Raw genomic sequence first — 26,609 nt, forward strand, 5'->3', positions numbered from 1 at the left:
AGTGCAGAAGTAAGGACAGTAGGATATGATATTTACACCCTCACTTCTGTGCCACTGCCTGCGGAGCTGGACCTTCAGTTATCAGCCACCTCTGTCTGGCCTTCCAGTTTTGAAGGCAGCACTGCAGAAGTAAGGATGACATGGTATGGTATTGCCACCACTTACAGGAGACCCTCACGATTCATGGAATCAATATTCACAATTTCACAGGTTTTTTTCCCATTCCCCCCATTGTACCCCGTCCCCCAGCCTGTGGAGGTATACAGCTTCGGAGGGGCCTGTTGCCGGAAGGCAGCAGTGGTCAGGGCTCCCTCTGCCTGCAGCGAGTTCAGGAGCTGTGTGGCACTCACGTAGTTACCAGTCCCCACAGTGAATTTCCCATGGCTTTCAGCAGCCAAGGTGAATTTGGGAGCCCTGCAGGGAGCTCTCTGCAGGGGCCAGGAGCTACCCCCCCTCCCAGTATTCGTAGATTTTGCCATTCCCAGTGGTGCCAAAAACGCATCTACTGCGAATGGCACGGGTTTAATGTACTTCTGTACTGCTGCTAGTAGGAGGCTGCCTTCAGAAACAGACACCTTTCTCCAGCTGCCACGCTCTGAAGTAAGTCCAGAAATAAGGGTGGCAAAACCAGGACATCCCTAAAATAACCTTGTGACCCCCCTGCAATGCCCTTTTGGGTCAGGACTCCCAATTTGAAAAACATTGGTTTCCCCTGTGAAATGTGTAGTATTGGGTAAAAGCGTATATATAAGACCAAATTTCATGGGGGAAGAGACCAGATGTCATGGTCCATGATGCATTTTTCATTTCTGTGAATTTGGTAGGGCCTTACCAATTAAGAATTGTCTCGTATCAATATATCACTGACATTGAATTTCAACCTACACTAAATTATTATGATGGTAGTTGGCAGCAGGAAGCATTTTGAGAGGCCTGATTGTGGTTTGTGTGTATGTGTTATTCAAGCAGTACAGCCAATTCTGGTCAAACAGACTTGGGAACTAGTGGAAATGTGGGAGGAATGGAAATCCATTATTGTTTTTCTTTTAGGGAACTGAGGCACAGTAAGATTAAGGTCAGAAGTGTCCACTAATTTTTGGAACCCATCTTGAGATGCTGAGGTCCTGATTTTTCAAGTCTACTTAGGCTTTTTATAGCACTGCACATGTTCAAAGCAAGTTTCCAGTCAACTTCAATGTGCACCAATTCTATAAATCTAAAGTACTCACTTTTAGTGACCAGCAATGATTATGTTGGTTTAAGTGACTTCCTAGCACTTACAGATTCAGTAGAAAATGGATTTCAACATAAACTGAAGAGTGATTTAATTTTTCTTTACCTTAGTGTGGCATAGGATACAGTTGGGTGAAATTGTGTAAAACTATGCCAAGTTGGTTAGATGTGCAATGGCTGTGTTTTTTGGTAATCACCATTTCCGTGTGCAAATTGGTGATGGAACAAGTTCTTGGAAGCATCAGAAGAACAGTCTCCTGCAAGGATCAGTATTATCTCCAATGTTGTTCAACTTATATTCAAACAGCCTACTATATAGTGGGTCTCACAAAGCTGTTTATGCAGACAGTGTATGCCTCAGTGCTCAGTCATACTCTTCTGACATGTATGAGAGTGTTGTGAGTGCAGATATGGTGGGTTTGGTCAATTGTCATCTGTGGTGCCCAAGAGTGACTGTATTGATTATCTTCCATTCGATCATGCACAAGCTGACAGAGAACTGAATATAGTTTTCAGTGGTCAGTGAACTAAAGCATGATTTACATCCAGCTTATGTAGGCATCACATTGGATAGAAATCTCAAGCATCGTGACCATCTTACAGACTAATATTAAGGTCAAAACACACAACAACCTACTCAGAAAACTGCTCAGAACTGCACCGATGCTCAAACATTATGCACGTCAGCCTTGGCATTCTGTTATTCAGTAGCAGAGTACTGCATTCTAGCAAGGGCTTGCTAGTCTCAAACAAAGATAATTGACGTACTAATGAATTCTACCATGCATATTATTTCAGGCACTCTTGAATCTACTCCTCTACATGGTTATCAGTTCGCTGCAATATTGCTCCACCCAATGCATGGAGAGAGGAAAACATTGCAGAGTTTGTGATGAAATTGTGTGTTATTGAATTAAAGACTTGTTTAATTCACCACATGGTCATTTGCCCTCATCACACCAGTTATAGATATGTTTTCCAGATGAGGGATTTACAGTAAAGAATGCATGGCAAGCTTCAGGATCCATAGAAAAGTGGCAAGTAATTATCTTGGATCCCACTCAACATCAGCCTTGGTTTGATATATCACAAAGGTGATGGAGATTTCTGAACCAGTTTCCTACCAGACATGGAAATTTGTGCTGCAGTGGAATTTCAGTGGTGTTTTAGAGACAGACCACGTCAGAGTGGGCAGCCACAGACCATGACACGTAGAACGGTGCAGCATGACTCAACTTCCTTGAGGTATTGTTGCCATCAACATGGTTGATGAGAGTGCTGTGGCTTGGCTTGACTGGATTGCATATTCTAAATATAGTGACTTTTCCAGCATCACTTAGGAACTCTGTAGCAGAAGCAGGGATAGAATTCAATCCTCTGTATTAATATTTAATTTTCTTAACTAGGAGACTGTACTTTCTCTTCCTGCATTTCCCTGCCTCATTCATTATCTATGTTCCAGTTTCTGCAACAAATAAGGCAGTTTCCTTCACTGCACAACCTTGATTTCTTCTCAGAACACTTCTGTCTTGTGGACTGAATGAGCTAGGGATCTTGGAGGAGAACGGGAAGAGGAAGTAGTATGTGAATATGTAATTAAAAACTATATTTTAATGCATCTATTCAAAGGAGCCTAATGAAGATTACACAGGCAAACTTAGTCTTGGCGTTCACTATTTTGGAGTGCTTGACTTGGCATCCTAAGGTAGTTTTTAAAAATAATTTTCAAAGTATTTTTTTTAAACCAACGGAGACAGAAATTCCATCATGAGGAAGGATCCCCAACTTGGATCATCATTTATTTAGGAGCGTCGTGTCCCAACCAGTTCTCAAATAGTCACATTGTTCAAGCCAGCTAGCCACATTCAACTGGCCAAATAGCCATATGTGACTAGTGGCTAGCATGTTGGACGCCAACAGATTTAGGACTTATAAATAAAGTCTGATAATATTTTTATCGTTCTGATAATCTTTCAATTTACAATAGACAAAAGGACCTTTTAGTACAACTGCATGGAAGTTCAGTGTTCATCTTTAAGTATTTTAAATTGTTATTAGAGAATGGGTCCATTTTCAAATCTGTTTATGGTTGACATTAAAACAAACAGAATTAAACATTCCATATTATCAAAGTAATTGTGAAGCAATATAAAAATAAGCTTTATTGTATGTTTAAGAGTAGTTGCAGATGAATTCATTCAATCCCCTTCCTTCCTCCTGTACCTTGGCTTTTTGTTATATATTTATACTTACAGTGTTTTGGCAGCTTGGAGTGCCATAAGCTAATTATTTTTAAAACTTTCAAGTTATGGCAGTGAGGTTTTTTTAAGTAAAAATTGTGATTTAGTTTTAAAATCAAACTGCAAAGTAAATAATAAATTAGTCAATTCATATACACAGTCTCCACAGAATCCTCTTTTTTACCCATTTATTTTGTCATATTGTGTAATTTGCTTTATAACAATGATTTCTGGGTGTATTATGAAAAGTGTTGTTTAATTCTATGACTCATTACTACTTATTTTGTATATTTTGATAGATTGCATTATATATTTGGCAGAAAGGCAATGGACCACATCTCACTCCAGTGCCTGAATTTTGTACAGATGATTTGAACTCTCACTGTGCCACAACATTCAATAACTTCCTACCAGTTTGTGTAAGTGTCATATTTTAAATTATACTTACATGCTAGAGAGAGCATTGTTATTATAAAGGCTGAAACTTGACTTACCTAGAAAAGTATTTTTACCAAAACACCTATGGAATGCCAGACTCCCAAGGTCTCTTATACACCCAGCCTTACGTTACACATTGTATTTCCTGATATGACCGATTTTAAAGTACTTGTGTTCCCCATTACTAGAGTATCTAAACATTATTCTATGTGCCCTTTAGTAGGAATTGATAACAAAAGACACAGTGATATTATTATGAGTGTGAGTGAGTGGATAGAGCAGTGCACCATGGCACAGGAGTCCTGGACTCTATTCCAGGCTCTTCCACTTGCCGGCAGTGTGGCCTTGAGCAAGTCATTTCACAGGGAAGACTGTTTGACTGACTCGTCATAGCAAAAGCTCTTTCCAGCAAGTTGAAACTTACATAAAAGGGGCCTTGCTCCCACTACAACACTACATCTGGAAACATCTTAGGAACAAAGACTGAACTGGGTAAGGGGGGGTCTGGGTGGGACAGAATAATTCCAGCTTGTGTATGCAAAAGCTGTAACTTGCTTGTATTAGTTATCAGGATGAGATTCTGCTTGATTCAAATCCTGTATAATTTTATTTGGCTTAGTTTGCATTTCTATTTCTTAGGTAATATGCTTAGAGCTGTATACTCACTACTTATAATCACTTAAAATCTATCTTTCTGCAGTTAATAAATGTTTTGCCTTTTTTTACTGAAACAGTGTTTTGCTAGAAGACCTTGTGGGAGATGGTCAGGAACAAAATCTGTTGCACTGTCCTCTCTACATAGAGAGAAAGGTGGACTGAGAAATAAACTTACAGGTCAGGCTTTTGACAGAGCAAGACAATACAGCTCTGGGGTCCTAGGCTGTGGAGCTGGGGGAGAAGCCTCATATAACTGCAGGTGGTTGTGTGTCAGCCTGTATAAAGGTGTGTGTGAATGCAGAACCAGAAGTGGTCCACAGCTTTTTATAGCCTTCCACAGTGTGAGAGGGGGCTCAGATTGGTACGGCAGAGGGCTCAGTGGTACCCCAGTTCTAGGTTGCACCCCAGATGGCCAGTTGCATCAAGTTGATCATTTCTTGGCTTTGGGCTGTCTTAGTCTGGTAAGATAACATGAAATTTTCATCCCGTGATGAGGGGGGGAGGGCTAATGTAACATTAAACCATCTTTGTGACCTCCGGAGTCCTAAGGCCCATCTATGGAATGGCAGCTTCCTATAGCTATCCTGTGGGCTGCAACCCTCAATGCTTCCCAGATAATATGGCCTTTATGCCATTATTTCTGAGGTGGTCCTAAGAAGGCAGATTTATGTCGGTCTTCCACGGTATATATTTTGGAAGAATCCTCCCCCAGGCAGATCCACTGCTTTTAGAGATCTGTTATATGCTTTGGCCCTTCTACCTGTATAAAGGGGATAGAGTTGGATAATGTTCTCAACCTGTCGGTTTGTGCTGGACAGGTTGAGACAGTAGGAGTCTGGAGACCTGTCCTTTATGCAGCACCTCTGCTGATTGATTGTGAGACTTTGGGCAAATCCTTTAACCTCTCTGATGCTTTCTTTCACTGCCTGTAAAATTGTCTATATAAAGCACTTGGATTCTCTCAGTACAAACATGCTGTATAATAACAAAATAGTATTAATAAGGCATTTTTAAGTAAAATACTCAGTGGAAAATAAAATATGTATACTACCATGTTATTTAATGTCTAGCGAGATAACATCCTGTCAACCAACTCACTATTTTCATATAGTTTTTCAACAACAAATCTCCACTTAGTGATTTCTTCTCTTATGCTAGCATGTGATCATTTAAAAACAAATGCAAATAATGAAAATCCCAAAACACCTAAACAGACTATAACAAAGCAAAAAGAATTGTAAATGGTATGTTTATTGCTTTTCTGCTTATCTGCTTTGTCTTGTAAAACAATGCTTTTCTAGTAAATATGTTCCCTTTCCATTGTGTTATTTTCCCATTACCCAGCACTTGTCATTTATCAATGTGTTTCTAATTTAGATTTTAATTTCCTGGAGACAGGTGTGCTTTAAATGCTTTGCACAACAATAATTATATGAATGTATTTAAAATATCTGTATGCCAGTGAATGCCGCATAACTTTTGAGTATTGTTAGACCAAAACAGTTTTTTCTGATGTGTAATCCTTTTCAATTTCTGCTTCCCAACATCCTGCAGTTTCTACATCACAGCAATTATTTTGTTACAAAGCTGACCAAACAATTGTGACATTTTATCAGTGTTATAAAATAAATAGGACTTAGTGTATTTTCTTAATGATTTGTGTTTGTGGCTCCATTATAATACTACATAATTTGAAAACAATCTTTGGCCAATGTTGTTTCAAGCATGTGAAAGTACTGATGCCATATCTTGATAGGTAAAAAAAATATTTTGAACTGTCCTATTTGGCACTGCTACTTCATACACTATACAATGCAAAGTTATTTTCTGTTTTATTTCCAATATATTTGTATGTAATATAAAGTTAAAAGCAGAACCAACAATTACCTCAGTAATTTTTCCTGTTTCCTTTTAGGGAGACCCAGTGAAGAAGGAGGATATATTTGTTGCTATAAAAACATGCCAAAAATTTCACAGAGACAGAAGTAAGTTCTCGATTTTTTCAAGAAGAAAGCATTATGTAGTGCAAATAAATAAAATTACCTTAATAGTTAATACAAAAGCTAACATGCTAGGGTAATTGTTTGTTATATGTAATTCTTATAACTAAATATTTGTGAAATCTCTGGGGAAATACAAAAGCTGAACAGTTTCAATTTTCAGAATTTAAATTGTTTGGTTTGTAGATTAAAAAAAAATATTGCAAAGCTGTTCAGGAGCTGATGCTATGAAGTGTGATGAAAACACACAGGTAAATAAGTTTTTGTCCATCAAGAGTGACTGGTTAGTTTTCAATGTTGAATGCATAAAGTTAGTCTAATAAAAGTGCTGCACATCCAGCATTTCTTACTTTCCTCCATAAATATTATTAATTACTGACCTTACTGAAAGCTGATGGATATGGACCACTTATTTAAGCTCCTGCTTATGGATTGAGGAGCCGTGGTTTAGGTACACAGGATCTGATTTTCAGATGTACTGAGGTCCTACAAGACCAATTTAAATAAATGGGAGCAATGGGTATTCAGTACTTTTGAAAATCAGGTCCTCAGTTTTAAAAATATTGCCATAGTGAACCAGATATCATTGTGTTTTGCTGTGGAATATTTGAGTTAGTTCAGTTATTTGTGTGTACAGTCTAGTGTTAACTTAATAAAGCAAGGTTTACAAGATTCCATAATAGACCCACCTTTTAAACCATTTATAAAACTGCTCAACTTTTTCATGCTTTAAAAATACCAAGCTTAAAAATATTCCTTCAATCCCAAGTAGCTCAAACAAATGTGCTGTACTCTCTTATTTCTCCCTCTTAGTCAGGCATTGCATAACCAGAAGCAAGCAGCCATGACAACAGCCTTTGCAGGCAAACAAGCCAGAAGCCAGTAGCAAGTGGTCTTCCTACTGTTCATTTTGGCTGGTCTCCCCACTCTTCTTCAGAACTCTTCTCAGGACCTTTCTGGCAAATCATAATGGGATTCTCCTGTTCTAAGGCTACTGGCAGGAGCAAATTAGGTCACTTTTATGCAAAGTACCTCCCCATTCCAATAATTTAAAGTTCAGGAAAAATCTATAGATCCAAAATATACCCAATGGCTTGGTCAACAGTTTAGGTGCATTTTTATGAGACATTTCAGGTCATGGGTCAGTCTACAGTAGTGGTGGGCAGCCTGCAGCCCATCAGAGTTCTATGTGTGGTCCACAGGACGTTGTTTGCCTAGCAGTATTGAAGTGACATACTGATTTCACACAACATTGACTGTGAGAGCCGTGTGCTCCCTCTGCATCCAGTCAAAGTGCTGCAATTGTTCAGTTGGCCCACTCCGCAAATTCTAGGTACACAAGCACGGGAAATAATCTTGGTTACAGCAATATTTCAGCCCATGGAGGGCCACTCATGAGACCCACTCACTAGCCTGGATTGCCAGTCACTGGTCGACAGGCTTTATTTAACTATCCCAGGCTGCATGGAGATGAAGGATGAGCAAGGGTATATCATTGGTAGGTAGCGTCTACTGAATAGGGGGTGAATAGGAAGTGATAAAGCAAAGAGACCAGAAGATACAAGTACATACAATTGTAGGGATAATATTGATGATCTATGTAAACAGAAGCCCAGGTGTCTGTGTTGTTGCTACCTCCACATTTCAAAGTGGGTGGGTAGTGGAATGGCTCTCAGCTCTGTGTGGGCTTTGCAACATATTCCCTAGCTGAGGATGCCAGCAGAGGTTCAACACATGCCTAGATATATGTTTAATGGCTTTAAGTGTGGGTGGTAAAGGGGGCTGAAAAACAGCCTGGGGCAAGTCTTTACTGTGGGCATAACACTTAGATATAGGAAAACCAAAGCACAGAAGAATTAAGTGCCTTGCCCTGTATTACACAGAAATAATTGACAAAGTTGGGAGTAAAACCATATTTCCTGACTTCCAAGTCCAGTGCTTTAAACAATGGATGACAGTGTGTCCTTTCTGCTGCTTATCACTCTCAGAAGAGATTCCTAAACATTCTTTTTAGTATAACTGTTTCTTATGTGGACAGGGATCCCACAAACATCTAAGATGAAACTATTATGCTTTGTTTTTTTTATAAATTTTAAAATAGTATATTTATTACTGAAAAGAAAAGAAAATTAAGAAATGACTAGCAATTGTGCCACATTTTTGTGGTGGATTTAATGGAGTTTACAAATGGTGGCTAAGAGTAAAATCAGATACTGTGTAACTTGTAATCTCAGCCATGATATGTCTCTGTGTAAAAAGACGCTGTTCTATTTAGCCATGCCCTGCTAGTCATTAGAATAAAACAAGGCTTTATGGCCTATTTTTTCAGAATGAAATCTATTTTATTTAATTTATTTTTAAAAGACTTGATTGTTTTACTTAGTCAGGGCACACTTCTGATTTCCTAGAGATTGTCTACAGCATATGCATATTTGCAAAAATAAAGGTACTATCATGTAACTACACTTACGGCAGGATCAAACACCATCTAGACCATTCCTGAAAAGAATTTGTCTAACCTGCTTTTAAAAATCTCCATGATGAGGATGCCACAACCTCCATAGAAAATGTATTACATTCTCAGAGGTTAAGGAGAAAAAAAAATTCTCCCTTCTCCCTTGTGAGAATTTGGAAGTGGAAGGCATTTGGGTGAAAGTGATCATGAAACCATAGAGTTCATGATTCTAAGGTATGGTAAAAGGGAGAACAGATTAGAGACAATGGATTTCAGGAAGGCAGATTTTGGTAAGCTCAGAGAGCTGGTAGGTAAGGTCCCATGGGAGGCAAGACTGAGGGGAAAAACAAATGAAGAGAGTTGGCAGTTTTTCAAAGGGACATTATTAAGGGCCCAAAAACAAGCTATTCTGCTATGTAGGAAAGATAGAAAATATGGCAAAAGACTGCCTTAGCTTAACTGTGAGTTCTTGCATGATCTAAAAATAAAAACGGAGTTGTATAAAAAATGGAAACTAGGACAAATTACCAAGGATGAATATAGGCAAACGATACAGGAATGCAGGGGCAAGATTAGAAAGGCAAAGGCACAAAACGAGCTCAAACTAGCTACAGGCATAAAGGGAAACAAGAAAACATTCTAAAAATATATTAGAAGCAAGAGGAAGACCAAGGACAGGGTAGGCCCATTGTTCAGTGAGAAGGGAGAAGCAGTAACAGGAAACTTGGAAATGGCAGAGATGCTTAATGACTACTTTGTTTTGGTCTTCACCAAGAAGTCTGATGAAGGAATGCCTAACATGGTGAATGCTAGTGGGAAGGGGGTAGGTTTGGAAGATAAAATACAAAAAGAACAAGTTAAAAATCACTTAGAAATGTTAGATGTCTGCAAGTCACCAGGGCCTGATGAAATGCATACTAGAATACTCAAGTATCTAATAAAGGAGGTATCTGAGCCTTTAGCTATCATCTTTGCAAAATCATGGAAGACGGGAGAGATTCCAGAAGACTGGAAAAGGGCAAATATAGTGCCCATCTATAAAAAGGGAAATAAAAACAACCCAGGAAACTACAGACCAGTCAGTTTAACTTCTGTGCCAGGGAAGATAATGGAGCAAGTAATTAAGGAAATCATCTGCAAACACCTAGAAGATAATAAGATGATAGGGAACAGCCAGCATGGATTTGTAAAGAACAAATCATGTCAAATCAATCTGATAGCTCTCTTTGATAGGATAATGAGTCTTGTGGATAAGGGAGAAGCGGTGGATATGGTATACCTAGACTTTAGCAAGGCATTTGATATAGTCTCACATGATATTCTTATCAATAAACTAGGCAAATACAGCTTAGATTGGGCTACTATAAAGTGGGTGCATAACTGGCTGAATAACTACTCTCTGAGAACGGTTATCAACAGTTCACAATCCTGCTGGAAAGGTATAACAAGTGGGGTTTCGCAGGGGTCTGTTTTGGGACCGGTTCTGTCCAATATCTTCATCAACGATTTAGATATCAGCATAGAGAGTATGCTTATTAAGTTTGCAGATGATAGCAAGCTGGGAGGAGTTGCAACTGCTTTGGAGGATAGTGTCATAATTCAAAATGATCTGGACAAATTGGAGAAATGGTCTCAGGTCAACAGGATGAAGTTTAATAAGGACAAATGCAAAGTGCTCCACTTAGGAGGGAACAATCAGTTTCACACATACAGAATGGGAAGCAACTGTCTAGGAAGGAGTATGGCAGAAAGGAATCTAGGGGTTATAGTGGACCACAAGCTAAATATGAGTCAACAGTGTAATGCAGTTGCAAAAAAAGTAAACATGATTCTAGGATGCATTAACAGGTATGTTGTGAGCAAGACATGAGAAGTCATTCTTCCGCTCTACTCTGCGCTAGTTAGGCCTCAGTTGGAGTATTGTGTCCATTTCTGGACACCACATTTCAAGAAAGATGTGGAGAAATTGGAGAAGGTCCAGAGAAAAGCAACAAGAATGATTAAAGGTCTAGAAAACATGACCTGTGAAGGAAGACTGAAAGACTTGGGCTTTTCGGCATCATGCCCCCTTGTTGATTTTTGAGAAACCCTCCCCCCTCCCCAAATAAAAAAATAGTAGCAAAACTTGTTGAGCAAAAAAAAAAAAAAACTTACCGGGGCCAAAAAACAGTCACAGACCCTTTAATTCCCGGGACCAGTGTAAAAAAAAGGTGCCGGTACTCCAGGGGAAAAGCAGTGCATATTCTGGCGAACTCCCAAGCCAGGAAAAACAGAGAATACCGGACATTTCACATGGTATTTTCTGATTTTTTTTTTTTTTTTTTTTTTTGCTGGATTGATCAGGCTCTTTCTTGGGAGGGGGGGCTGGTTCACCTTGCACCTCCCCCTGGAATTTCTTCATGCACCCCAGTTTGGGAACCTATGGTCTAGACAGTACTGGGTCCTGCCATGAGGGCAGGGGACTGGACTCGATGACCTCTCAAGGTCCCTTCCAGTTCTACTAGTCTCTGATTCTCCTTGTTAACAACCTTTAGGGAATTGAAAACTATCCTTCTCAGTCTTTTTCCAGACTAAACAACCCCAGTTCATTCACTCGTCCTTCATAGGTCATGTTTTCTAGACCTAATGTTTCTAATCATTTTTGTTGCTCTTCTCTGGATTTTTTCCAGTTTTCCACATCTTTCCAGAAATGTGGTGCCCAGACCACATAATGCTCCAGTTGAGGCCTAATCTCATGTCTGTTTTACAAGACTCCTGCTAATACATCCCTGAATGATGTTCACTTTTTTGGTAACAGTGTTATATTGTTGACTCATATTAGCTTGTGATCTGCTATGACCCCACAGATCTCTTTCCACAGTACTACTTCTTGGGCAGTCATTTCCTATTTTGCATGTGTGCAACTAATTTTTCCTTCCTAAGTGGACTACACTTCATTTATCCTTATTAAATTTCATCCTGTTTATTTCAGATTATTTTGAATGCTAATCCCATCCTCCACATAAATCGCAACCCCTCCCATTTTGGTATCAGCTGCAAACTTTATAGGTATACTCTCTGTGTCATTATCTAAACCATTGATAAAAATATTGAACAGAACCAGGCCCGGAAATGATACCTGTGCAACTCCACTAGTTATGTTCTTCCAGAATGACTGTGAGCCATTGATAACTACTTTCTGAGAAGTGTTATCCAACCAGATAAGCACCCACCTTATAGTATCCCCATCTAAGTTGTATTTCCCTCCTTTGTTAATGAGAAGGTCATGCAAGACTGTATCAAAAGTCTTACTAAAATCTAGATATACCATATCTGCCACTTCCCCTTATCCACAAGGCTTGTTACTCTGCCAAAGAAAGCTATGATGTTGGTTTGACATGATTTGTTCTTGACAAATCCATGATGACTATTATTCTCTATATATTACAAATTGATTCCTTAATTATTTGCTCCATAATCTTTTCTGGTACAGCAGTTAAGCTGACTGATTCCCTGGGTTGTCCTTATTTCCCTTTTTATAGCTGGGCAGTATATTTGCCCTTTTCCAGTTTTCTGGAATCTCTCCTGGCTTCCATGACTTTTCAGAGATAATAGCTAATAGCTCAGATATCTCCTCAATCGGCTCTTTGAGTATTTTAGTTTGCATTTTATAAGGCTTTGGTGACTTGAAGACACTTAACTTGTAAAGTAATTTTAACTTATTCTTTCTGTGTTTTAGCTTCTTATCAATTCTCCATTTTCACACACATTCACTATGTTAGATGTCCAGTTGCCACCAATCTTCTTGGTGAAAACCAAATGGAATAATTCATTAAGGACCTCTTGCCATTTCCTCCTTTTCTGTTATTATTTTCCCTATTCATTGAGAAATGGCCCTACTTTGTCCTTGGTCTTCCTTTTGCTTCTAATGTACTGATAGAATGTTTTCTTGTTACCCTTTATATCTCAAGTTAGTTTGACTTGGTTTTGTGTCTTGACCTTTCAAATTTTGGTCTTACATAATTGTGTTATTTGTTTATATTTATCCTTTGTAATTTGACCTAGTTTCCACTTTTTGTAGTCCTCTTGATTGAAGGTCTCCTTGGTATAGAGTAGCGATAGGCAATCTGACTAGTGAGTGGGCCATATGAGTGTTCCTCCTTCATCTCAGTGGGCTGCAAGATTGTTGTAACCAGCATGGTCTTCTGGAGTAGGATAGTTTTGCAAATTGGACTTGCATACCTACCATTTGCAGGGTATGCATATTGAACCATAGCAGCACTTTGATGGGATGTAGAGGGAATGCATGGCTCTCTGTCAATGTTGTGTGCAGTTAGCATGCACCTCAGTTTATGTGCCCTTCCTTTATGAGCATGTCACTTTAGTAATAATGGTAGAAAAAAAAAAGACACAAATGGAAACCAGTGGAATCTGGCAACCTTGCACATGGGCAACAGTTAAGAAAATGTCTTATGGGCCACACACAAAACCCTGATGTGGTCCCCAAGCTGAAGGTCGGTCACTACTGGTATAAAGTTTCAACAAGATCGTTTGTCCTGTTCTGACTTTTGATATGTCTCTGTTCCAAACACTGAAATTACAGCATTCTATTTCTCTGATATATATATATGGCCCATTCGTCTGTAGAGATGGTAGTAAGCAGCGGCAGTGATAATCTATGAGTTGTGCCTGGATCTGCAACTTCTTTCGTGGCTTATGCGTCCAATATTGGATTTGCACAGTCGATTACAATAGCTACATGCCAGTCTACTTCTGTTTTCATGAGTCTGAGACTTTTTCCTTCTGACTTGCATGACTTGCACGGGTCCTATCGAAAAATGACGTGCCCTGTTGTAATAATTGTTGCCAGGTGTTGCGATCTGATGACTTAAATTCCCAAGAGATTGGATTGATGTTAAACCTTATAATAGTGTTTTTACATATATCCTTGAATCTTAACTTTGGCCTGCCTCTTGCCCTTGCTCCACTTGTTAGTTTACCAAAGAGGATTTCTTTGGGAAAGCATTTATCACTCATTCTCCTCACATGGCCAAGCCACCAGCGTCTTCTGTTGTTAAGGATTTCTATGAAACTGGATATGCCAGTTCTTGATAGGACATCTACATTTGAAACTTTGTCTTGCCACTTAATATTCATGATTCTGCAAATGCAGCGAAGGTGGAAACTGCTCAATTTTTTCTCTTGGCCCGAGTAGCTAGTCCAGGTCTCAGATCCATAAAGCAAGACACTTAATACGCATGCTTGGTATATCAGAATCTGTGTTTTCCATGTCAGTTTGGGATTGTTCCATGCTCGTTTCATAAGTCTGCCAAATGTTGTGGCTGCTTTCCCAATTGTAATATTCAGTTCTTCGTACATGGAGAGATTTGTAGTGACAGTAGACCCAAGGTAACAGAATTGTTGTACCACCTCTAATGGACTGTCATTCAGAATGACCTTGGGTGGTTGAGATACACCTTGAGCAAACACAACAGTTTTCTTCAGGCTTATGTCGAGAGAGAACAGTTTACTAACTCTGGACAGAGAATCCATCAGTGCCTGTAGTGTGTCTTCATTATGTGCGACAAGCACTGCATCTAGAGGACACCAAATGAAATTAATGGGTAGCAGGTTTAAAACTAATAAAAGAAAGTTCTTCTTCACACAGCGTGTAGTCAATCTGTGGAACTCCTTGCCAAAGGAGGCTGTGAAGGCTAGGACTACAACAGAGTTTAAAGAGAAGCTAGATAATTTCATGGAGGTTAGGTCTATACAAGGCTATTAGCCAGGGGATAAAATTGGTGTCCCTGGCCTCTGTTTGTCAGAGGCAGGAGAGGGATGGCAAGAGACAAATCGCTTGATCATTGTCTTCGGTCCACCCTCTCTGGGGCACCTGGTGTTGGCCACTGTCGGCAGACAGGATTCTGGGCTAGATGGACCTTTGGTCTGACCCAGTACGTCCATTCTTATGTTCTAACATTCTTGACCTTAGTTCTAGTCTTGAGTCATGTTAGGCTGTAAAGAGAACCATCTAACCTTGTATGGAGAAATATATCACTGTGAGAGTTTAGAAATGTACAATTTAATAGGACTGAGAAGAATATACCAAAGAGGGTAGGAGCAAAGACACATCCCTGTTTGACTCCACTCTTCACCACAAAGGGTTCAGTTGTATTGCCATCATAGTACACTGTTGCTTTCATATCTTCATGAAAAGATATTATGAGCTTAAGTAGAATTGGTGGACGGCCAATCTTAGTTAACACTTTGTACAATCCTGATCTATTGACTGTATCAAATGCCTTTGCTAAGTTCACAAATGCTATAAACAATGGCTTTCCTTGCTCTCTGCATTTTTCTTGTAGTTGTTGAGGAGAAAAAATCATGTCCACTGTTGGCCTGCCAGCCCTGAAGCCACACTGTGTTTCTGGATAGACTTGATCTGCAAGTTTTTGCAGGCGATTAAAAATGATATGGGCAAATGCTTTACCTGTAATGCTTAGCAAAGAGATGCCTGTGTTGTAGTTACAGTCCCCCTTATCACCTTTGTTTTTATAGAGAGTAATGATGTTTGCGTCCCTCATCATGAGGAACTGCTCCCGCTTGCCAACATTTTATAAGTAAGTCATAGAGGAAGGGATGAGGACAGCCTTGTTAGCCTTCAGGACTTCAGCTGGAATCTCATCGTTACCTGGTGCTTTTCCACTGGAGAGAGCATCAAGTACTTGGGAAAGCTCTTCTACCATAGGCTCTACATCAAGCTCTAACATTTCTGGAAGAGTTGGAATGAGGTTATCAAGTTCAGGATGTATTGTATGCTCATGAGAGTAAAGACTTGAGTAGTGTTCCACCCATCGGGACATCTGTTGGTTTTTATCTGTGATAACCTGTCCATTTAGATGTTTCAGTGGAGCAACTTTGGTAACGTTTAGTCCAAGTGCTTTCTTCAGTCCATCATACATGGTTTTCAGGTCGCCCATATCAAATGCTTTTTGAATTCCAGAACAAAGATTGGCCCAATACTTGTTTGCACACTGCCTGGATTCTCTCTGAAGAACAAATCTTATATGGCGGAGCTGATCTCTTGATCTTTGCAATGGATTTTTTATGTTGTTCAGAAAAGCCTTGTTTTTTTCTTCAGGAAGAGGCCTGAGAATGTCAAAGTTTTCATCAATCCAGTCTTTGTTGGAAAATTTGTGTTCCAAAGGTAGATGTGGCACATTCATATATTGCAGCACTCAGCATGGACCATGTCTCATCAACAGACTGCTGGACAGGTTTGTCTTCCATTTTGTGAGTGAATTCTTCTGCAAAGACAGAGCATTTCAGTGCATTTCTAGTACAGGCAGTCCCCGGGTTACGTACAAGATAGGGACTGTAGGTTTGTTCTTAAGTTGAATCTGTATGTAAGTCGGAACTGGCGTCCAGATTCAGCCGCTGCTGAAACTGATCAGTTTCAACAGTGGCTGAATCTGGACACCAGTTCTGACTTACATACAGATTCAACTTAAGAACCCCAGGCATCCCCAAGTCAGCTGCTGCTGAAACTGATCAGCGGCTGATTCCAGGAAGCCCGGGGCAGGGGCTTCCTGTAGTCAGCCACTGGTCATTTTCAGCAGCTGCTGACTAGGGGACACCTGGGGCAGAGCAGCTGGGGTGCTGCTGGGTTGGTCCAGTGGCACCCAGAGCGGCGCTACGGGACCAACCGGCAGCGCCCCAGCTGCTGTACCACAGGCGTCCGGAGCAAAGCCGCGGAGCACGGGGGCAGCGGGACAGCCCAGACGCGCCGTGGCTATCCTGCTGCCCTCGGGCTCCGTGGCTTTGCTCTGCTTTGCTCCCCGTCCCCCTGGTCTGCAGACCAGGGGGACCGGGAGCAAAGCGGCGGAACACGCGGGCAGCGGGACAGCCCAGACGCGCGTGGCTATCCTGCTTCCCTCGGGCTCCGCGGCTTTTCTCTGCTCTGCTCCCCGTCCCCCAGGTCTGCAGACCAGGGGGAGGGGGAGCAGAGTAGAGCAGAAAGGCGGAACGCGCGTCTGGGCTGTCAGCTGGCCGCGCGCTCCGCTCTGCTTCCCCCCCCCCATGGTTTGCAGACCAGGGGAGGGGGAGCAGAGCGGAGCAGAGCAGAGCAGCAGAACGCGCGGCCAGCTGACAGCCGAGACGCATATGGGCTGTCAGCTGGCCGCGTGCTCCGCTCTGCTCCCCCCCCCCCTGCAGATCAGGGGGAGGGGGAGCAGAGCGGAGCACAGCAGAGCGGCGGAACGCGCGGCCAGCTGACAGCCCAGACGCGTCTGGGCTGTCAGCTGGCCGCGTGCTCCGCTCTGCTCCCCCTCCCCCTGGTCTGCAGACCAGGGGGAGGGGGAGCAGAGCAGAGCGGAGCAGAGCAGAGCAGAGCGGCAGAACGCGCGGCCAGCTGACAGCCCAGACGCGTCTGGGCTGTCAGCTGGCCACGCGTTCCGCCGCCGCTTTGCTTCCTCTCCCTGGTCTGCTTGAGACCAGGGAGAGGAAGTGCCCCGTTCGTAACTGCGGATCCGACGTAAGTCGGATCCGCGTAACTCGGGGACTGCCTGTACTGAGAGTGTTAACCTTTGGTTTTCTGCAATCCTTTGACGTATGGAGTTTCTTTGGAGCAGTTTTCACTCTACTGATAATCAATGAGTGATCAGTGTCACAATCTGCACTGTGATACGCATGTGTAAATTTAACAGAGTTGAGATGTTTTCTGCGGACCAGTACAAGGTCGAGTTGATGCCAGTAACTGGATCTGGGGTGGCAACATGAGACCTTGTGACAGTCTTTTAAGTTGAAAAAAGTATTAGTGATGGAGAGATGATTCTGCGAACTGAATTCAAGAAGCCTTTGACCATTTTCATTCTTTTTCCCAATGCCGTGATATCCTAGCAAATGGGCTAGGACTGGTGATCACGTCCCATTCTTGCATTAAAATCACCAAGGATGTACAGTTGTTTACCAGATGAACAGGAATCGACAACTTTCTGAAGATTACCACAGAATTGGTCCTTGTCTTCAGTGCACTACGTTAGTGTGGGTGCATAAGTACTTATGATGGTAACATATCTTGACTTTGTGCTGAGCTTTAGGGATATAACGCGTTCTGATTCAGCTATGGGTGTATTGATAAAGTTCATCAGATTGTTTCAAACAGCAAAACCAACTCTGTAAAGACGGCGTTTCTCTGAACTCAAACCCTTCCAGAAGAAGGTGTAGTTGATTTCTTTTACTAATCCAGCATCTGCCAGTCTGGTCTCCTGGAGAGCAGCAATGTCAACATTCAACTTATGTAACTGTTGGTCTATGACTGCTGTTTTTCTTATTGAATCTGTGTTTGTAAGATCATGATCAGGTTCAAATCCAGGACACATTGTCCACACATTCCAGCCACCATGCCAGAGGCAAGTTCGTTTATTGTATCGACTATAGTAGCTGTGTATAGTTGTGTGTGGGTAAGTGTCTCCTCCTGTGCACTGCATTGCCTGAGCTAGTGTTTGAGGAAAGTGTGTTGCCCAAGCAGCACTATCCTCCTCTCAGTCGCCCCAGTTAGATCTAAAGGAAAGACAAAAGCCAGTACGTTAGGAACTGGGGTGACTGCAGGAGATGCCGGAAAAGCAGATTGGATGAAACCTCACTGTTAACCGCCTTAGGGTCTCCACTCCGGATCATCTGTCTGGGTTTACTCCCATAGCCTTTGAATCTCCCAAATCTGCCCACAAGGCAGTGGGGAATTTTCCGTCAGGGATCTCTTCCCTGGGGTGACGTAAGGAGTCACCATCTCTTGGATGCTGGTGACCAATCATGGTTTATACGCCAATCGGATTATCCAAAGTAAACCAGGGACCCAAGTATCCCAGACCCTCAACCAGCAGAGTGAGGGGGTAGGGCAGCCTTATTTAATGGCAAGCTGCACTCACCATGTCACAACAGTGTAATCGGGCACTTGTGACTTTTAGTCAGAGCATCGGATACCACACAATGTCTCATCACATCCTGGTAATGTTGCCACTGCTGGTCCGCGACTGCATATTCACACGACAAAGCGAACTTATTTTGCAGCAAACCTCTGAAAAGAGGCCCCCTCCTATCCACCTCCAGGAGACGTGCCGGGTAGCATGCAGCTTGATATAAATAACAGCATCTTGGGAAGATTATATTCCTTGATATAAATAACAGCATCTTGGGACGAGCTTATAGTTATTCAAAACCATACATGAAATACACGATACTGATATTGTTTGTACTGTTAATCACTTTTTTAGTGTTGGCTAACACTGTGAACCTTGCAGACTTTCCCTAATCTGCTTTCATTGGTATTTTCAGGATGAGAGTTTTCAGCACCAAATGTAGCACAAACATCTAGAAGCTGGTGACTTTGAGTGTATTTCACTGTACTCTTGTGTAGTATGTAGAGCAAGAATCTTGCACAGGTTATAGCTGCTAACTACAGTTTTAGAGTAGTTAGATATTCATTGCCGCACCTCATTCGCATATCTTCTTGCACAAGAATGCGTAATGTAGACGTAGCCGATATGTCTTTTTGATCACAGCTGTAGTACAAATATGTTTTACTTGTAAGGGCTGTTTCACAGTTCATCTCTTTTCCACTAGCTAGCAATAAAGCAATTTATATTCTTAGTTAATGTCTCTCTTTTGTGAGAGCTCAGTTTTACCAATTTTTAGTATAATTCCATTCCCTCTACATTGAGCTATTCCTTCAGCATAAGCAATGCTAAAACTTTCCAAGCAGTGTGTTTCCATTTCACCTTTGGCCTCGCTGCAAAGCATTAGAATTTAATTTGGTCAATACAGCTACTTAAATAATAGTAGCTACTTATGTTTCTAAATTAGCTTTTACCGCTCAAGAAAGAGATTTTGGTTTTATCATGGACAGTTCTCTGAAAATATCCACTCAATGAGTGCAGTAAAACAAAAACAAAACAAAAAAACCCTAACAGAATATTAGGAACCATTTAGGGATATTAACAAGAGGCATAAGCTTATCCGGTAGCTGACTGGAGTATCAATTACTCGCTTCCCCCTCCTCTTGCTGTAAGAACATGAGCCAGTGCTGGGAAGAGCTGGCTTAAAAGCTGGTTCCCCCCAGCACTGGCTCCACAGTTCTGCCTCCATCCCTTCCCCCAACCCCTCCTTTATTAGAGACAGCGGGGAGGGATAGGGGAGGCCATTGCAAAGCAGCCTCTGCCCGCAGTGGGCTGAGGCTTGCTATGGGCAGAGGCTGCTCTGTCAGCAGCCCCTGTCCGCAGGGGTCCCAGTGGGGAATGGGCCTCCCCACAGACAAGGGCTACTGCTGCCAAGTTGCCCCTGTTCATGATGGCACAGGCTGGCTGCGAACAGGGGATGATGCCGAAGCAGATTCTGTTCACAGCGGAAAGAATGGCCCCCACAATCAGGGGCTGCTGGACTCTGCATCAGTCCGGACCCAGCAGTTCCAGCTCACGCTGGTCCAGGACGCTGCACCTCTCTTACTACATTTAAAATGCAGAGCCATAACACAGGGGCTCCTTGAGCCGGCTTCTGGAGCTACCCCTGCTGCAGCTCTGCAGAGCAGTCCTTATAAACTAATTGTACAGTCGATACAAATTGTATCGACTACACGATTAGTCAGATAACCGCAATTTGACATCCTAGAAGCGTTAAGAAAAGGGATAGAAAATAAGAGTAAATATCATAATGCCTTTATAAAAATCTATATTATGCCCACACCTTGAATACTGTGTGCATGTCTGGTTGGCCCATCATAAAAAAGATAGACTAGGAAAAGGTACAGAGAATGGCAACAGAAATGATTAAAAGTATGCAACAGCTTCCTTTTGAGGAGACATTTTAAAAGACAGACTATTCAGCTTGTAAAAGAAATAACTAAAGGGAGGGAATATAACATCATGAATGTTCTGGAGAAAGTGAAAAGAACTCTTTCTTCCTTCCTATAACACATTACTACCTGTTCTTGTAATAGAATTAATAGCAAATTTAAAACAAACAAAAAGCCAAAATTATAACTGGATACAAAAAAGAATTAGATAAATTCATGGAGGACAGATCAATAAGTAGCTATAAGGCGAGGTGGTAAGGGATGCAGCTCCGTGCTTTGAGTTGTCCCTAGCCTCTGACTGCCAGAAGCTGTGAGTATATAACAAGGCATGGATCAATCAATAATTGCCCTGTTCCTTCCCACCAAGGTGCTGTTAGAAGTGCCCATCTGGACAAGGGGCTTGATAGACCATTGGTCTGACCTAGTATGCCTGTTCTTATGTTTCAGTATGACTCATTATTTTTCAGTACCGATTGTAAAGCAAACTTGGGAAAGTGAGGCTGCCCTTGTTGAATACTACAGTGATTATGCAGAGACCTCCATTCCTACTATAGATTTAGGAGTACCTAATACTGAAAGAGGTAAGCTTCTAATATTATCCTTGTAGAAAATTTCATTGTATGAGTATGATAAGTTTGCAAGGTGAGGTGTCTATTCAGCGTGTAGTAAGTTATGCTGAAGTGTTAAATTTTTCTCACATAGTACCTGGAGATAAAATAAACTAATTCTTCCTCCTAACCCCACAAAACAAGAGACGGGGGAGAGTACAGGGTTTTTTTGGTCAGAATTATTTTCTTATGATTTGGTGCCTAGCTACTATGGACGTGGACACAGTAAAAAATCCCCGAATGGCATTTTTTGCCCACTGAAAGGTATCCTTCTGCCATCATTAGTCTATTAATCTTGTGATGACGGAGGTTACAGTAGCAATGTCACAGTGCTACATTCATGTGGATGGTTGTCAATCTGCTGAAATGAATCCTGCCATCACTATTCTAACAATCTTATCATGAATAAGGTTGTTACAGTAGCAGCGTCAGTGATACATTCCAACAGAAGATCTTATATCAATCATACCAACTGGTTGCTGTAGCAAGAAGTACTTCAAAAAGATGGTTTCAAAGTAATATGTGCCTACATCTACAGCTTGGAACTCCCTGATCCGACACCACTGGGACTTGACCAGTCCCAGAAAAGGTAGTTTGCCAGAACAGGGTAGGTCTGGGATGGGGAGCACCAGTCTCCCCCCTGGGCTCCTCCGCCCAGCTATCTGGCACCACTGCCTCCAACCCCCTGACTGTGGCAGCCTTGTGAGTTCCGGCAGCCCCGCCAGATTTGCTGCCTCACAAGCACCAGCGGCCCTGCTAGCCTTGTGGCCCCAGGACCTCCAACAGATCTGCTGGCCTTGCAGCCCTACAAGCCCCGGCAGCCTTGCAGCCTTCAGGCTCTGGTGCTTCATGGGCTCCACTGGCCTACTGGCCAACTCCATTCCCAGCTGCCAGCAACCTTTGCTACTGGGGTGCTCTAATCCTGCAACATCCGTGATCTGTCCAAACCGTGAATGTTGCCAGACCAGAGAGTCCCAGACCATAGAGGTTCATCCTATATTATGTTTGCATTTTTAAACATTGAAACTAACTGGAAATACCAAACAGTATTTTCCTTGAACATGTAGCATAGTGGTTTAAAATAATAATTTAGGGTGCCTTTGGGTAGAAAAAACAGTCTTCAAAACTGAGACTTCAGTGATTTGTTCATTCTCAATGTCTTGCCTTCTTTCACAGACTTCTCTTGGTGTATTTCTCTTCAGTGAGTATCATAAAACTGGAAACAATGGCTGTAAATCCATTTTTATTGTGTTAGTAGATTCAAAAATAAGTAAAGAAGAATAGATGTTCTCAGTTCCAGGAGGAAAGAAAAGCAAAGTTTTTTGACCAAAAATATTCTTCAGTTTGTCAGAAAATATTTTCATTGAAAAAATCCCAATTATACTACCTCAGTCTTATTTGTTTATTACAAGATGCACTAATAGTGTTTTAAATGCTTCTGAAATGCTTTAGGAATCTCTCTTGAACACAGGAGATTTTAATGAGTGTTAATGATTGATACTTTGATCTTCCTGGAAGACATTTTTAGCATTAACTAAGCTTGAATGACACTTTATATCTCTTTCCATTTTTATTTTACTCAGGGACATCTTCACCTACCTGCTACAAAACATTGCTTTGTTATTAAGTTCTAAAGTCTTTGCTCTGCAGATGCTATCAGGAGTCATGATTTATCCTGAATTAATGCCTTTATATTTGATTATTCCATTGGTTGGTTGTGTCTACTCAAGTGGTTTTTTTAAAATCGAATTATCTCCTGACCTCTGATGCATTGCAAAGTTTCATTTATAGGTATGAATAATACTTGTATATGATATTTCATCGATAGATATCAAAGTACTTTGCAAAGGAAATAACACACCTTTGGTTGTCCAGCAGGCTAGTGGTAGCCCAGAGAATATAACCCAAGTCTCTGCGGTCAGAGTTTAGGGCTCTGCCCACTAGGCCACGTTGCATTATTTGAAGTTTGGATCTTCAGCTTCTTTCCCAATTTGTCATTGTTTGCAAATAATATTTCAACACTTCAATTTACAAAAACCGTGCACATGCACACACACACACACCCTGAAAAACAGTGTATGTTCTCTTTCTTATTCCTCTCCCTTTTAGGTCATTGTGGGAAGACTTTTGCCATTTTGGAAAGATTTTTGAATAGTAACGCTTCGAAAACACCATGGTTAGTCATTGTTGATGATGACACCTTAATAAGGTATGAATTATAATACAGTAAAAGCTTTGTTATCCAGCACTCATGGGGAATGCTAGTTGCCTTAATTCAGTGTGCTGGATACTCAAGCAAAGAGTTAGGTAGCTCAAGGCAGGCTTGGGGGGGGGGGGGCAGTTGTCTGCTGATGACATCATCCAGCAGTGCTGTAGGCAGACTGAGGGGAAGGAGGCACCTGCTGATGACATCAGCCTGCAATGCTGGCTAACAAAATGTTCTAGTTAACAAAGTGCTGGATAACAAAACGTTCACTATTTTTCAGAAATGTTTTAATTTGCATTAATAAGAGTTTCAGAAATATTAATTTGGATTTATACACCAGTAGATAGGAACACTATCTTTGCTACATATATTCCTGGAGTCCTTTTAAAAATAGCTTACTTTTATAAAACCCTTTATAACAAATAATTGGTACACATAATAATCTAGCAACCTACATTGAATATATGACAGTTATATGTGGCAATCTTTTGATACAACAGCATATAAGGTGTTAGCTGATTGTGGCTAACTTTAGGATAACGCAGTCTCTAATACAGTGTATTTTCAAGATGGGGAGCAGATCCCAGAGGATGGAGGGGCTCCAAGCTCACACTTAGTTCTAACAGCCCTCCACGCCTATGTGTAGGGTTTAGATTTATTAGAATATTGAAGTGTTTGACACAATCTAATTTTTTAAAGATGAGAAGTACTAGAAATGTTTACTTTCTCTTTCAGAATGGATTACTAAAGTATATTTTGTTACTGGTTTCCAAGAAAAAGTAAATTGGTAATTTAAACAGTCATGCAGAAGCAGAAGAATTCTTATTCACTACTTTACATTCAACTTATTGTGAAGGGGAGTTGGTGTTGCAGAACTCATAGAATAATGATGATCCTACAGTGACAAATAAATAAATTAGTGCTATTGGGAATTCCCTGCTTTGTGAGAGAGTTCCAATTTGTCAAACCCAGAATGTTTTGGAGAAACAGCTGGGGTTCAACAGCCTTTTGTTGAATCAGAAGCAGGCTTCTATCAGAACCCTGTCTGGTTTCTTCAGGAGCCTAGGCCTCTAGGATCTGTGGACTGCCTCACAGCCAAGAACTCCAGGATTTGTAGTTTGAGGGAGCCCTTCCTTTCAACCAGCTCCAAAAAATCAAATGCTTCCAGGATCTTCAGCCTATGGAGCTATCCCACCATGTCTCAGAGCTCCCAGGATGCTATGAAGCTTGGCATCTAGAAGTCCTGGGACTTAGTGCCTAACAGGGTTTGGTTCCCAACTTGATAGAAGGAGCTTCAGGTTCTCAGGGCTTCCAGGTTCAGTACCATGGAGTCAGGAGCCTGGAAGTCCTGGTATGGGCTACCCAGTGTTCAGGGAGCCAACTGGACCAGGAGTCTGAGTCTGCATGTCAGGGCTGCCCAGGAGATCCTAGAAGGCCAAACCAGTTTTACCTCTCCTGTTAAGTGGTGGGTAGTAGTGAAACTGACACATCAGTTTCACTCACCAGTTGCCTAAAGCATTCTGAGGAAGCACTCTTTTTTTAAAAAAAGAAACACCATGTCTTCAAATAATTCTTTTAACTCACACATGTGATTCTGAAATTAGACTCAAATCAGATTTCAAAGTTGTCAAAAATTCCCCTGAATCCAAAACTTTTGGACAGTTCATGCCTAATTAAAAGAAGCTTAGCAAGTAGCAGGTTTCATGTGCTCATGCCTTTCCAAAAAAGAAATCCAGGACAAGTTTGAATCAATTAAGAAACATACTCCACAAGTTATGATGAAAACTGGATTTGATACATCTGGTAGAAAATTGGATCAGCATGTTGAAAGATGGTGAATCTGAGACAGCTGGCACTTTTTGAGATGGAAATAAACTTACATTACTTCTGTGACATTGAAATATAAGAGAACAGAACAAAGTAATCAGATATCAGCATTGTGTGCCCCTAGGAAAACATGAGGAAAAATGGGTCAGGATTATAACAACATTCTTAAGCTTAAATCATATAAGAAAAAAGGAATTTGCAAAGGGCCCACTGTAGATACTAATAGAAATGTAGCCGTGTTAGTCTGGTGTAGCTGAAACAAAATACAGGACTATGTAGCACTTTAAAGACTAACAAGATGGTTTTTTAGATGATGAGCTTTCGTGGGCCAAACCATATATATGGTTGTGACTATTTTCTTCCACTATTTGATCTGAGGAAGTGGGTCTGGCCCATGAAAGCTCATCATCTAATAAACCATCTTGTTAGTCTTTAAAGTGCTACATAGTCCTGTATTTTGTTATAGATACTAAAAGTTTGTTAGTTGATTTTTCCCAGCTACCATACAAGGAAAATGAGACATTCTACAGACTCTGTAAGAAAGAGAAATATTTGGATTATAAAAATAACAAGATTGTTATAACCTAGTGATGAGAATTGAAAACCAGAAAAATTAAGGGTGTGTCTAGACTACAGAGTTTTGTCGACAAAAGTGGACTTTTGTCGACAAAACTATACCTGCGTCCACACTACCGCTGAGTTCTGTCGACATAATGTAAACCTCATTTTACGAGGCATAACACCTTCTGTCGACAGAGTTGTCGACAGAAGGTGTTATTGAATGGAAACTGTCCTTTGCGTCCAGACTACCATGTCGACAAAAGCAGCTTGCTTTGTCGACAGAACTCAATGAGTCTGGACGCGCTTTGTCGACAGAAGTTTTGTTGACAGTATGTGTCAACAAAACTTCTGTCGACAAAGCCTGTAGTCTAGACGTACCCTTAGTTTGCTATAACCCAGATAAGAATCAATTGAGTATTAAGAATTGATTTATTTTTTGATACCCTGGTAAACTGCAGATTACATGTAAAAAATAATTTTATCCTTCCCATTGCAAACAGAAGATTAAACTGAAAAAATGTAAAAAAAGATAGCTAGTGTTTCATTGTACCAATTTATGT

The 26,609-nt window shown here is 41.1% G+C and overlaps 1 protein-coding gene across 10 annotated transcripts in view; it reads left to right on the forward strand.

Annotated features, from left to right (window-relative positions):
- Window positions 1-26,609, forward strand: part of B3GLCT (beta 3-glucosyltransferase) — a 118,112-nt gene that overhangs the window by 78,037 nt on the left and 13,466 nt on the right. For 8 of the 10 annotated variants that reach the window (XR_016348536.1, XM_089775538.1, XM_089775535.1 and 5 more), the window contains 4 exons: window positions 3,773-3,892; window positions 6,484-6,553; window positions 21,315-21,428; window positions 23,565-23,664. Coding sequence is in view for 8 of the 10 variants with exons in the window: in XM_089775538.1 (XP_089631664.1) it covers window positions 3,773-3,892; window positions 6,484-6,553; window positions 21,315-21,428; window positions 23,565-23,664 (404 nt within the window). In the remaining 2 variants the exon portion in view is untranslated. Of the gene's footprint in view, window positions 1-3,772; window positions 3,893-6,483; window positions 6,554-16,143; window positions 16,280-21,314; window positions 21,429-23,564; window positions 23,665-26,609 lie in introns of those variants that run through there. The other 2 variants (XR_016348537.1, XM_089775536.1) reach the window with 2 other exon arrangements.

Source organism: Pelodiscus sinensis, chromosome 1, assembly GCF_052426305.1.
Source record: "Pelodiscus sinensis isolate ZL-2025 chromosome 1, ASM5242630v1, whole genome shotgun sequence".
NCBI lineage: Eukaryota > Metazoa > Chordata > Testudines > Trionychidae > Pelodiscus > Pelodiscus sinensis.